At 38.7% G+C, this 14824-nt stretch overlaps 1 protein-coding gene across 2 annotated transcripts in view; it reads left to right on the forward strand.

Moving 5' to 3' along the window:
* ITGB8 (integrin subunit beta 8) overlaps positions 1-5713 on the forward strand; it is a 46630-nt gene extending 40917 nt beyond the window's left edge. For both annotated transcript variants that reach the window (XM_015619281.3, XM_015619282.3), the window contains exon 14: positions 65-5713. In XM_015619281.3, the coding sequence (XP_015474767.1) occupies positions 65-187 (123 nt within the window). In that variant the 3' untranslated portion in view covers positions 188-5713. The remainder of the gene's footprint in view (positions 1-64) is intronic.
* The last annotated feature ends 9111 nt before the right edge of the window (positions 5714-14824 follow it).

The raw sequence follows: 14824 nt of genomic DNA on the forward strand, positions 1-14824 counted from the left end.
TAATCTTTTTCTTGCATATAAAAGTTAGCTAATTGCTGATAAAAATTGTATCTTCTCCTTCAAGGATAAGATGTTTTTGCCTACAGTTTGTACAAGAACAGTAACATACAGACGTGACAAACCAGAGGAAATAAATATCGACATCAGCAAGTTGCGATTAAACGAAACTTTCAAGTGTGAATTCTGAAGACTGCAATTGTCTATTTCCATCATGCTCAACTTTTTAAAAATTACCTTTTATACTCTACGGGAGTCTTGACTGTTGCCATATGGTTTTGTGTTGTGCATTTTGTTGAATACTGTAACAAAGTGACATGTAAACATATTCACATTATGTGATTATGTTTGGAATATAGCTGCTGTATTTTTTTAAATTTTGTTTGAAAGAGAAATGTGCATTACTACTGTTCAGAAACATTAGTGTTGATGTAGCACTTTAGCATATTCTAATTTATTTAGTTATGGCCTAGAATGTAGATACAAACTGGTCTGACAAAGCACTGATCTCACTCTACATGTAGCTAGTACTGATGTGCTCTGTGGGAATGGACAAAAGCTGTGACTGAAATATTAACATTGCTGTATATTATAGCAATAGATGAAACTATTAAAATGCTCTTAAATAGAGTAAATGGTACTTTTATAGTTCTCTCAGTTGACAGATTCCACTGATTTGTCTGTTCATTCCTCTAATCTTTTCCTCATAAAAACAATGGGATTGAATGAGTTCCTGGTATGGGTGCATGTTGTGTATACACACACATATGCATGCACACACAGGTAAATTATATATATATAGGGTTTTTTGTATGAATGATGTCACTTAAGGATAATTTATTTCTGATAAAGAGTAATCTTTAGCTTTTTTACTTGTTTAAATATAAACACTCCATTTTATACAAAATTTAAGGTGTTTGGAAACTGAGTGGCTACAGAAAGTGAGAGTTCCTCTATCCAACAGCATAGTCTAGATGATGATCACTGCCAGCAGACTACGCCTTTAGAATAAGCAGCATCAATTCCATTGCAAATAGATAAATTACACCAGAGCTGTGTTTGGTTTGCTAGCTACATGTCAGTGTTTTGCCAAATAAGGACTTGGATCTTTTTGTATGATGTCAGGCATAAGTCTGATTTTACATGTGCTCTTTTCCTCTATGTAAATTGGTTGATGAGATTAGGTTTTCTAAGTTTTTTTTGTAACCACTTCAGTTTTTTTGTGACTGTGCATTGAGAAATGTGTCCAGTGTGTGATGGAGAAAAGAACCTGCAATTTAGAAGAAAGTGAGGAAAATAGGAGTCTTTTTCTCAAGAGAAGACATTAATTGACTTTATAAATATGGATCAGATTCTGCCTTCAGAAATGTGCAAAACTCTTCCAAACATAATGGGACCAACATAAGCTGATCTGAGAGCAGAATGTGAGCTACAAAGTCAAGCAGAAGCATATTTTTATTTTTTTTAATCCCTGAAACCAGCTAGAGTGGTAGAAGACAAGTTGTTGTTATATGCTCGTTGGAAGTGTCAGTCAGATTTAGTAATTCTATGCTGCTGAAACCCTATGGAAATCTGATCAACCTCTAATGCACTAAAACCTTGCTGGCAGAAAGAAAAATCATCTCAGAAGACAGTGTATCATTTTAACAGCATTTATTGCTAATACTAAATATTGTCACTATTTGTCATAGATAAGAGTTACAGAAACCAAGCAGGATGTCCTTATGTGCAGTCTTTAGAAATTATTTGTATTTCCTATTCTGTATTTCTTCTGTAAATTCCCACTGAAACCTGAGGACTGTGAGGATTGAAAGGAAGGCAGGATGTAGAAAAACGATGAGTGTTTTATGAGTGTTAAGTTTCTCGGGTAATGGATCAAGTGGGATTGAAAAAAACAATATACAGACAGTGGGCCTTTCATTAGTCATAAAAGCTCTAGACCTTAGGGATTGTTTTTTAAACAATTTAATTGTTTTTTAAAAAAGCTGTAAATTGTACTAATAAGTTTTTATAAAGCAGTCTCCAAAATAGGTCCTGAGCTTTCTACCACACAGGTAAAAGTGTCTCATTTAACAAAAAGAGTGTTTCTTTACACTGACCCTGACTTTTGTGATAGCTTAATTGTAGAAACTTAGTTATAGATTAATTCTGTAATCTATCAAGTACACCCTAAACTCTGATTTTCTTTTCAAGTATATAGGACTATTTTCCTCCTGTGTAAACTAAATTTTTCCAAACAATTTGTTTTGGTGGGATAAAGATATAAGATTGATATCACCATTGATGGCTATTTGTGAGTGGGAAACAATCTCTGGGTGTCTATTTTAACTTAAATGAAGAAAAAAATGCTTAATGGAGTATATCTAAGTATATAAAAAAGAGGCTAATTATGTTCTTTAAACAGTGTGATAAACCCTTTGAAAAAAAAAAAAAAAGATGCCTCAGAATGTATTTTCACCCCATAATGGCCTTTAAAGCATGTACTAAAGCATTTACTGAACTGATAATTATCCTTTTTTTCATTAGCAATTACTTTTCACTGTTAGAGGGAGTTCAGTTTTGTGGGTGAGGGATAATGGAACTGGGTTCTTGGTGGAAGAAAGACTTGAGCTGTAATATCCATCTTCCAGACACATCACATCACACTGCTACTGCTTTTCTTCTGTAGCACTTGGCATGGGAGTGCTGCCTGTGAAGGGGCATGGCCAATATTTCCTTATCAGACACCTGCCTGAATGTTTAAAATTCTCTGGTCAAATAGAGCAGACTCACAGGACAAATTGCACTGTAAGCTGCTTGCTGTCCTGAGATTTAAAAATGTATATAAATTCTCAAAAAATAGATAAAATATTGAAAAAAAAATTTGGAAGAAAAAAGCAAAAAAGCTTTTTTGCACCTCCCTCATGGTTTTGCTGTATTGTAGAAGAGGCTGGTGAAAGAGAATAAGCTGCTGCTAATGTGACAGGTCAAGGCTTTTAGAAGGCCCGTGGGGAGCTTATACAGAGCAGGATTCTTGGGAGGAGGCTTTGTTTCTAGGGATGGAATCTATCCATGAGAAACTCTGGCTTTGCTTGGTACTTGTTTCCCTCTGCCTTTGACCATGTTTTTCAGAAGAGCTGCTGCAGGAGATGAATAGCTCAACAAAAGCCTCACTATTTAGGGAGCTGTGTTCCCTCAGCACATGACCTTAAATGAGAAAGCAGCCTTTAATTCACAAGGAATTTCTTCAGTGATTGCAGAGGGACTGTGCTTCCTATAGTGCTTAATGTGGGAGATATTAAAGACAAATTAGTTCATATTGGTTTTCAATGTATTGTGCGTCAAAGATGCTCATAAAAATAGGAGAAAAAATAACTAACCTCAGAATAGAATGTTCCAAAGTTCTCAAATAACACTTCTTATACTGCACTTCTTCAAAAAAATTTTTGAAAGAAGTCAAATAATTTTACTGCATGCTTATATCCAAAAATATACCAGCAGATACTGCCACATCTCATCATTGGTTTGGGGAATTGTTTTTAGATTTAGTCCCACAAATGGAACATGTGCATGACTTTTCACAGCATATTTGTTACTGTTAAAATCCATATGTATGTTTTCAAATTCTAGTCCCCTTTTTTAACCTTTGACTCATTATTTGTCTGCACTTCAGAAATTGCTTATTTATGTAATTAAAAAGTATGTCTTTTACTTCAGATTTCTTTGAGTATTATGAAATGAAGAAATGCTATGAAATAGTTATTTCCAAGCATCATGACTACACTAATAAGATTGCAGAAGTGTGTGGGAAAATAGTTGTTTCATCCAGAAACCGTGCGCATGGTATGCAAGGAATTTTCATTGTGCCCAGCTGAAATTCCCTTACATTTGCAAGGACGTTAAAAATGAACCTTAAAAAGGAAGGATGTTCATATGGGCATAGTTTACATTTTAGCTATTATTTACAACTGGATTTATTTTTTCCTCTCTATAATGTCATGAAAACCTGCTATGTAAAGCATTCTTCAGACTGCAGTGGAAAAATATTATTTTCCCAGTCTGATCGTATATAATATTTATTTCCTGTTTAGTGCATGTTTTGCAAAGCATGGGAGTAAATGTGTGAAACAGCTTCAAGCACCCCTCCATCCTAAAATAGACATAGGGTCTATGGTGGTGACCAGGGCAGAGGCTTGGAAGAGCACGGCTGCCTGTGAGGAGACTTCAGGAGGAACTGGGGCCTGTGGCTCCCCACAGCATCCCTGCAGAAATGGTGCTATGAGATCTCACTTCGCCTTTTGTCAGGGCAGGAAACCTCTTCAAAGCAGGTTGGCTTGGCGGCAGTGGTGCCCTAGGTTTGCATGGCAGGCACTTGGCCCCGCACTGGGACTGCATTGTGTGCAGTCTGAGCCCTAATGCTGCGGGCTTTTCGCATCTTTACTCATCAAAAATGCCTGCACACGACCCAGCAAGGGACAGCCTGTAATCCTGGATGCTGCAGACCTGCATTAAAGCTCCAGAGGAGCGTTTGGGCCCCTGCCCATTGACTTCATACCAGTCCCTGGATCTCCACCAGCCAGCCTTAAGGAATATAAGCAGCAGCTGTAAAGGGCACTTCTCACAGGGGCATTTGTGCTGAGCCACTGCTGGGTGACTCCTACTCTGCCCCAAGTGTGAGTGATGCGTGGTGACAATGGCCTGGCTCACATTTTGCAGCAGAGGAGAAAGCAGAAATGAAGCAATACTTAAGAAAAACACTGATTTTCAATTCTGATCTTGAGACTGCTGTGATGCACAGGTATCTGTTGCTCTTATGGAGAATTGAAATTTATGGAGAGGGGGGAAAAAGGTTAACGTTAACCAGCAGGAATGCATCTTTATAGCAAGCCAAATCAGCGGGGTTTCACTGAGATCCAGCCAGCCCAGAATGGTTGGCCTGTCTGGGGAGGGGGCAGTGGGGGAAAGTAAAAACCTAAAATTTCTGAATTCTTAAGCTTTAGAAACGCTGTTCTGAATTGCGTGTTCTCTTTATTTCCTTTTCTGAACATGTTTAAAAAAGGTACCTATAAAAAAAAAAATTAAAATATTTGGCGTTTTTAAAATAATGACTTCTCTCCAAATTCTAACATTTTATCCTGATACCTATATTGTATTTGGGCTGTTTCAGTTATATTTTGAAGGGAGATGTTGAAAAATGAGTCTTGCAGAGTCATTAGTGTTGGATGAATTCACTGTGCTGGCATCTTGACTCTTACCTACTACTGCTTCAAAATTTACTTTAAAGTGTCTTACTTAGTGATTGTGTGACAACTATTAATAATACTACAGTTTTAAACTTTCTCTTTTACATATACTACCTTTTGTAAAAAATAAATATAGAGAGATAAATAATATGTCTCTAGATTTTATGCATAGAGAATGTTAGTAAGGGAAGAGGTTTTAAATTTGATAACTTCTTACTGCTCATTTTACATTTGAAATGATAGTTTTAAATCACTACTTTTGTTCATCTGGAAATATACTGAATATTTTATTATTTAAAATAGTATACTTTTATAGCTATTTTATTAATTTCAGTTGACTACTAACTTCTATTGTGATATTTATTAATGAGTTACACTGTAGCATATTGAGATGTTTATTTTTCTATCAGAGCTGTAACAACTATGACATAGCATTATTTTGATGCAACATCATTGTACTTGCTCTTTAAAAAATAAAATCAATATTTAATCCATATCTATTTTTCATATTTTTAATATTTTCTGACATATAAAATATAACATATTTTAAATATGTCTGTGACAAGGAAGAGATGTTCATCTCCTTTTAAAAGTATAAAGCGCATACACTGAGGTTCAGTGATATACACAAAAGGAAGAATATGACTGTGGGTATTTAAAAATTGAACAATACTGTGTCCAGACAGATAAAATACAAAGAATACCTTGTCTATCAGATATAAGCAAATGGGCAGATGCATATTCGAGATGAACTTTGAGAAGATGGGAAGGAACAAAACACTATCAGTTTGGAGGTGCAGCTGGTTTTCCTTTCCCAACCAATCTGAAACCTGAATGCACCAGGAGGTGCCAGTACTTGGTAGAAGACAAGAACATTCTTCCTGTGTAAATACAATCTCTAGAACAAGTGGTTGTGATAGCTTCTCTTCTTCCTCACTCTGTTGGGTGGTAGAGGAGCTGGATTTCTGGGAATGGGTAAATCCCTGCAGATGTCTCATCTGTGCCACTCACTGCACACTTGGGTCACTTCACAAGTACTGGTGAAAACATGCCACTGGTGGGGAAGGTGACATATTCTGTCCTTGTACAGAATCAGTCAGAGCATTTGCTTTGCACAGTGGCACAAAATTGCTCTTGAAAAGGACTTTAGACATGCCCTATATGATGACATGTAAAATTTGCTGTGATGCCTCAGTAAGAGACATCTGGGGCCTAAAGACACCTGCCAGACTGGTAAAACTACCTGTCCATGCTGCTAACATGATCCAGTTTTTGTTTTAGGAGTGAGAGACCTAGGATCAAGTGACAACAGATGTGTTCTCAATCATCATGTAACTTAGTGACCAGGACTTAACAGTAAAAGAGAAACACTAAGAAAAATTCAAAACTGGAAGGCAAAAAATAAGTGAGTATCAAAGGGAAAATCTGTAAATCTTTGTTGCTTCTTGTATCAAAGTAAGGAACAACATCTTAATGTGTGTGTGGTGAGACTGAGAAATTTCCTTTTACAGATGCCGTAACCAGCCTTCACTGACACCCAGAGCAAGAGAGGCAACAAGCCCTATAAACAGAAATACACATTTTCCTTGAAAGCTCTTTATTGAGAAAACATTACTGTTATCATTACTCAGAGTAAACATAAACCTAGATCTGAAGTTCAGATGTAGAATCAAGCATATGATTCTACATCTGGCATCGAGCCAGAGCTATAGGCCTCAATTTTGCCATTTGGCAGTACCCGTGAAGCTGAGGTTTTGTTAACACTGAAGTCTCCCATAGCCATATCTTATGAAGTGATGGTAAGTGCTCTATATAAAATCAGTGTTTCTCACTTCTTTCCTATGTTCTGTAATCCAGTATCTAATTCATGCCCACATACCATTAAATATCCAGGTAATGACAGGGTTTTTGACACTGGAATTGTATTTGGCCAATTTTTACCCAGATATACATACAGTTGTCAGCAAGGGTAAAACAAATCTGTCTCTAACATAATGCAACTGCTATTTTGTTGCAGATGCCATTGCCAAGGAAAAAGCTTGCTGCCCAGACTCTCCAAAGAGAAAAGAAAGCTAAATTACAGCCTCTAAAACCAGAGCAGGAAAGAGATCCTGATTTCAACCACTTTTGACACCAGTCATGTAGGTGTATGCTATTACAGAATTTCTCTGCCTGCATGATTCTTTTTGTGGTGGCTGCAGAATTTGATCCAATATTCAGAGAGAATGGCATTAGGGAGAGTTGGTTTGAGTGAGAATCTGAATATGCCTGATGGCAGCCAAAAGATGATTATTAGAATTAAGAATAAAAACTTTGTTAACAGACTGATTTTGACTAGTAAGGAGTTAATCTGAAAAGTAGGCGGTTTCTTTTGCTTTCAGCTCTGCAACAAAGACAAGAACCTTGGAAATGCATTCCTGCTACCCTGGGTTTAAAACCAAGCAGTTTAATGTATTTTATAAAGTAAATAAGAATCTAGTTTTACAGAAACTCAGGGGGTCTGAAGCTGTGATTAGAACACAGGTGCTGTCAGTTCTTCTGGCTGCTCATCTTCTGCTTGGGAGTCTTGGAGGGGTCCACGTTGGGTTGGACTGCACAGAATTCATATAAAGTAGATGTAGGCTGCCAGGCTGATTTATTAGTACTCAAGAGGCCTCAACATTATCATCTGGTTCCTCATTCCAGGGAAAGTGTGGTGGGTGGCAGAAAGCAAAATTTTCCTTATTTTTTGCAAATCATACCATCTCCTCAGCACAGAGCATAGCATGGTCTCTGATTATTTTCTTGGCCTTGAACTGCATGATTCATGAAGGACAGTTACTGTTTAATAAAGATGATGTGTATGCAAGCAGATAAAACAAAATTATTAACCACAAAAGCATAATAATGCCAAGTTATGTCACATATGCTTATTGAAATCAGTACATGTGATGTATTTCTTTCAGCTCTGCAGCTTGCCAAGTCCCCCTTTTGGGGCTCTAAGCCTCATCCTAAGCCTCTTGTTTATGTCTGAGCAATCTGGAGAGCCCAGGACCTGTTTCTGAGTGGTGTTCCTCTGCTGTTAAAACTGCTCACAGGAGAAGCCTTTCTCACAAACCCCCTTCTGACTCTTTGGGCTTTGCCCATAGCTTTACCACAGGCATTCTGAAAGCATCACTGAGGCTGTAAGATGTGTGGCCAGCTAAGGAGACCGGGGGGGTGACAATGGAGGGGTTTTTCACAAAATTTTTAGACACACTTTTGCTTTACTCTGCTGTAGACAAAGCAGGAATTTAAGAGACTTATAGGACTTAATCGTGGTGTTCCTGTCTTCAGGACAAGAACATCATTGTCCTTGTCTTCAGGAGTGTTTATGGTTGGCTTCTTTCCTTGAACCATTTTGCAGCCGCACCCAGGCTCCTGTGGAAAAAAAAAACCCAAAAAATCCGACAGCTAAAATAAATACTTCCTGTCTTTCTCAGCTTCTTTTCTCCTCTTCTTGTGTACCTCTCTATATCTAAATTGAGCTCTACCTGTGTCTTCTTTGAAAATTACAGACACAGGATCAGAGGGCTTCATCATGAAACAGCTGATGAGGTAAGCTTTTTTACTTTTGGGAAAAAAAGAGCAAGTTAAAGTCTGTAGTGCAAAGCTAAACAGATCACCTCTGAACTTGGTTAGGTGCAGTCCCATTCCTCTGCTTCTTTCCAGAGTTAAGAAGTCAGGGCTATTTCTTGGCATGCTAGCCAGCCTTCAGATACCCACAGGAATTCTGCTGCTGTAAGATTTAAATCACAATTTCTGCAAGGTGCATGCAACATACAAACCCCAGGGACATACTTCTCCTCTAATATCCCCATCCTGATGACAATTTCTTCCATTTGTAAATATTTCTTCCTGTACAAGTTCAAGTGTGTGTTTATGTGTGTGTGTGTCTGTGTATTCCATTCAAATTAACTTTTCCTCACCATCAAGAAGTCCATCTCTGCTTGCTAAGCAGCCTGTCAGTCTATATGCAGACATAGTCTCACACACCTTTTTTTGTATATGCTTAAAATGGGACTCCTCCCCTAATTTCTTATGCTTAGCAAGATCTTCCCTTTAAAATTCCTGTTTCTCTTAATGGCTAGGCTGCTATCTTGCTGAAAATGTGACTTGAAGTGTCCCCCGGTGTCTTTTTTTATTGTTTGTGCTTTTATCCTTTTTGGCTGCTGCCTAGCACATTTAACCTAAAACGTAGAAGACAGACACAGCACCTTACCCAGGGATTTTTGGTTCACAGATAGGTCCTAATCACAATGTCAAAAATAATAAATGAATGTTTCCTTAGCCAGTTTTTATCGCATGCCTTTGAGAGCAGAAGTTTTTTCCTCATGCCTTTGACTTTTTTAAAAAGAAAGAATCATTTGGCCCAAAGAAAGAAAAGATAATGTGTCAGATCATTTTGCAAATCCAAAAAGTGTCATTCCTGGAAGGAAGATTTATTATTGTGTGACAGCCTGAAAGTGTTTCATGCTGTCTAAAATGAAAACCAAGTAGATTAATTTCCAGACCCAAAACCAAACAAACTCTGGTTTCAACAATTGTGTCCAAGGTTCATTTCTGTGAAATTGCTGTGCCCTTGTGGTTCAGCTGAGGTCTGTGTTAGAAGTGAACACACTGAGCATCTTTAAATATCAAATCCATAAGATCCCCTTTAATAACAGATATATAACAATTTAGGAATGTTAATGTAATATGTTATATTTTTTCTTTTAAAAAAACACAACTTTTTACAGAACTTGTTTGGTAATCCAAAACATAAGAAGCTTTATTTGTTGTCTTAGCTGACATTCTCTCTTGGATCACAAAGAATTTCTGCTAGCAAATATTGTGGAGTATTCTTGCAAATTTTCTGTTGGTCCACCAAAAAAAAAATTAGTTTTGATTTAAACTATCTGAAAATAATGCAATGCATAATTTACTGCAATTTCCTGTACTAACCAAGAACTTTGCTTGTCTAATTAGCTGGCTTTTTGTCAAGTGTGTTATTGTACTCAGTTACTTTTTTCTCCTTCTTTTCCTGTTTTCTTAATGTGTGGAAGGAAAATTTAACAAATGTCTGTCAGTATCACTTGAAATGTCTTGAAGAAAAGTGTATTACCTAGTCTAATTGCTATTATTTAAGTGATTTGATACATTTGGTGCTCTGATTCCTATGGAATTCAGGTGTTTTTACCTTTCAAATTTTACTCCCTTACTTGGTCAGTGCTTGGTTCCTGCTTTTTCCTTAGGTCAGTGCAAGTGCTTGCCAGCAAAGTCTGCAATTGTCCTTTGAACTCATATAATAAGGGAATTGCTATACTTCAGCAATCTTTAGCAAAGAGAACAGTATTGTAACTTTTATATGATTACAACACCTGGACTATTGAGGTTTTATTGGATATAAAATGTATAGTCAATTTATATACAGCTGCCCTGAAGTCAGGAGTATTACATACCTGAAATTTCACTAATTCTAAAGGTTCTGATGTGAGGGACTTTCTTGAAGAACTTTTTTTTTTATTCAAGTATTTTTAAGATCCCCCTTGGAATTATATTTTTAGATACTTTATTTCCCTCTGGTGCCTCCCTAGAAGTCATTAAAATAGGATTTAATTAACAGTATTCACAAGGAAGAAGAATGATGCTGTGCCCTCCTTTCCTTAGAGACACAAAAGTCACAAGTGCTCTCACAGCACCAGAACCATGCTCCAACAAGGGTCCTTACTTTTTGTATCAGTATCCCATGAGAATAAACAGGTTTTCTTCAAAGCTGGAGTCCATCTAGCATGGTGCATCTGTCTCCAGCCCTGAGGACAAGCTGCCATGGGAAGCATTAGCACACTCCAATTGTATATTACTTCCATGAGGTCCTCTAGCCTCAAGATGTTTTTCAGCATGGAGAATTTCCTACCTCTAATTACTTTGGTAAATCAGTAACCCTCACTTTCAGGTATATGCCATTGAGCTTACCTTTATAAAGAAAAAAGTCAGCCACCAAGTCTGGAACTGCTGCATGAAGAGGAGCTTCCTCTGTTTTGAATGCAGGAGCTTTGGGCAACCAAGCAAACAGAATGGACACTGAACCCCAGGCACTCTTTTCTGGAAAAGTTGTCATGTGTCCCCAGGTCACCTTTCCCAGACTGTGAAGTCCAAGCATAGAGTCATTTATACCAAAGCCTGTCCTTATACTTGATCATCTTTGCAGCACTTTTCAGATCCTTTCCTATTGCTGACATTCTCCTTTTCTTCATTAAGGATGAAAGAGCAGAGATGTTTTCAAAATTCAGAACGTGCACAGCCCACCTGTTTACTGGGGACATACTAATGTTTCTTCCTTTTCATTTTATAATGCTTCCTAACATTTTTATCACTTCATTTGATACAGAATTTTCATGTCTTTCTCCTTAACAGAGGTCATGCACTGAATTATAGCATACCTTCCTGTTTAGCTCTGAAAGCATTGAATGAAGGAAAGATGATTCCTCACAGCTCTTGCATACAAGTGCTAGAAATTCAGTGTCATTTTGGCTCAAGAATAATCCCTGTCTCTTTCTTTCCCTCCCTCACTTTCTCTTTTTCTCTCTCCTTCATAGCTTCTGTTTTCTCTGTGCATAGCATTGTTCCTGGTGAAAGAGAAATCACTGCCAGGTACCCCCCTTCAGTGCTACAGCTCTGCCTCTACTTCTGTCTCCAGTTCTGCACAGGCTATATTAAAGGCTTCACAGAAAGTTCACACCAAAGTCCTGGTCTCCAGCCTTCTTTATCAGCATGAAAAACTTTTCCGTCCAGAATTTCCTATCTTCTCTCTCCTATAAGTGATTGATGGTTACCTGAATACTACCCACTGCAACCCACTGCATCTAAGGCTAACCAGCTTTGCACTTAGTAGGCAAAGTGTGTGTTTGCCTGTATGTCTGAACTTTGAGCTGTGTCAGAGCATTCTGCTCCCCTTCCCTTCCTGCTGGCCATCTTAATTCCAGAAGGACATTTGCATTAAGACAGGGTGCATACAATCCAGTTAAGAGAAACCTATTACTGGGGTCATGTTTCCTTTCACTTGCCAGTATGATATTCCTGGTTATCTCTTCTGCCAGCCTAGGTCTTAGCAGAAGTAAACAGCTTTTTTTAAGACAAAATATTCAGCAACTGCAGTGTGCTCTCAATGAATGTCCCCATGATCCCACTTCCCTCTGGACCAGCTGTATGATATCCATACACACATATGCTGGCTTTTCCACAGAGGCAAAACTTATATCAGTCTCCCTCTCTCCCTGCAGGAAAGGTGCTTCTAATGTTCCTTCTTTTTGCCTTTTTGGACAGCTACAACATCAGTTCCTGAGGAAGTTTGTTGCCAGCTGCTCCTTTTTCATTAACCTTCCCCAGTGTCCTGGCAGCCAGGAGCAGCACGCATGTCCCGGGGTGCATCAGGCCCAGCATCACCAGGAAGGGATTGTCCCGCTCTGCCCTGCACTGGGGAGGCCTCACCTCAAGCCCTGTGGGCAGTTTTGGGTGCCACAGTGTCATATGGTCATGAAGCTGTTAGAGTGTCCAAAGGAAGGCCATGAGGATGGTGAGGGTTCTGGAGGAGAAGCCATATGAGGAGCAGTTGAGGTCATTTGATGTTTTCAGCCTGGAGGAGATTGAGGGGAGACCTCATTGCAGTTACAGCTTCATGAGGGGAAGAGGAGGAGCAGTCACTGCTCTCTTCTCTCTGGTGATCAGTGACAGGACTCGAGGAAATGGCCTGAAGCTGGGTCAGGGGAGGTTTAGGATATCAGGAAATGGTTCTTCTCTCAGAGGGTGGTTGGGCACTAGAACAGCTCCTACAAGGAAGTGGTCAAAGCACCAGCCTGTCTGAGTTCGAGAAGAGTTTGGAAAATGCTCTCAAGCACATGATGTGATTCTTGGTGCCTGCGCAAGACACATAGAAGATGAAAATGTTATATATGGGCCCTAAACAGTCCTGCTATAAATGATAACTGATATTTGATACCTGATAACTGATACCTGATAACTAGATCATTTGGAAAGCAAGTCTCCCTGAATTATAAACTGAATTTTTAATTAGATACAACTATGACTTATAAAGGGAAATTTTTATTAGATAGAGCTAGGGCAATAGAAAGGATTGTTTCTTAGATAACATTTAAAATGAGACAGAAACAAGAGTGCATGTGAAAAAAGTTAAGGATTATAGTCCTCTACTATAGTGACTATCATCTCAAAAATAGTCACTTGGCGGGGGGTGGTAAATCACTGTTTCACTCCTAGGTTTTGTTCAAAGACTAAGGTTTTGAACTTCAAAATTCTGGCAGAGATTCCTCCAAATTTTGGCACAGCACAGTCCCAAATGCACTCCTACATTTGTTGAATCACAAGAAGTGGAAAATTAACAAAAAGAAAAGACTACTGGGATAAATCTGAAAATAAGAGTCATCATGACTGAAATCTTTTAAGGTATTTTCCACAGTATGAATATCTACTGCTTCTCCACATGGGGTGTGTATTTAGATAAAGGTAGACATCTTGACAGGCTGAAACAAGGGACTGACAGGAATCTTGTGACACTCAGCAAGAGCAAATGTCCTGCACCTGGGACAGACTAACCCCTTGCACCAATCTAGACCAGGATTTTCCTGTTGTGGGGGCAGCTCTGCTGGGAAGGATCTGTGAATCTTGGTGATTGCAAGATGAATGTGTGACAGCAGTGTCCTGGCACCAAAGCATGCCAACAGCACCATCTTGGGTTGTATTTTTCAAAGCATAGCAAGTGAAATGATGGAAGAAATTGTCACCATTTTACTTGGCACTCATTAGTACTCATTACTCATTAGTACAGCACCTAAATACTGAATGCACTTTTGGGTTTCAGTACAAGAAAGGCGTTGAGGACCTTGAACAACTTTAGCAAGGGGGTATGGAGATGGTCAGGGTTGCAGCACTTGCTCAGTGAGGTCAAGGGATATGGGCTTCTTCAGCCTCAATAAGAGGTGGCTCCAGGGCACCAAAGAGCAGCCTGCCAGTGCCTATGGGTAGCTGGTAGGTGATCAAGACAATGGAATCAGCCTCATCACCAAGATTCATGGTAAGATAATGAACATAGGTTGAAATGGGAGTTTGAGACTGGATATCCAGAAAAATGTTCATTCTGAGGGTAATTAAGCATTCTAACAGATTGCTCAGAGAAGCTGTGGAGTCTTTGTTCTTCAGCGTTTTTAAATCCAGCTGGACAATGTCTTGATCAAACTTTTCCAATGCAGCATTGCTCTCCTTTCAACGGGAGGTTGGGCCAGAGACCTCTCAAGGTCCATTCTGAACTGAATAGGTCTGTGAGTTGTGAGATATGTGGAGCCTGGCTAATCCCTAAGCACACATTATTCCCCTCTGTGTTACCTACATTCGTTTTAAGAGGCTTGCTGTATGCACGTGGTCAGTGGTACAGCTCACAACATTTTGCTCAGGATCTGCTAGGAAGGAGAAGCTGCAGTCATCACACTCCTTTACAAAGCAGACAGATGCTCTACATTGAAGAAATAGCTATATAAAGAAACTCAATTCAGTGACATTTATAGCATACATTGACTTTGAATGTGCATTCCTTA

This window comes from Parus major, chromosome 2, assembly GCF_001522545.3.
Source record: "Parus major isolate Abel chromosome 2, Parus_major1.1, whole genome shotgun sequence".
In the NCBI taxonomy this organism is placed as follows: domain Eukaryota; kingdom Metazoa; phylum Chordata; class Aves; order Passeriformes; family Paridae; genus Parus; species Parus major.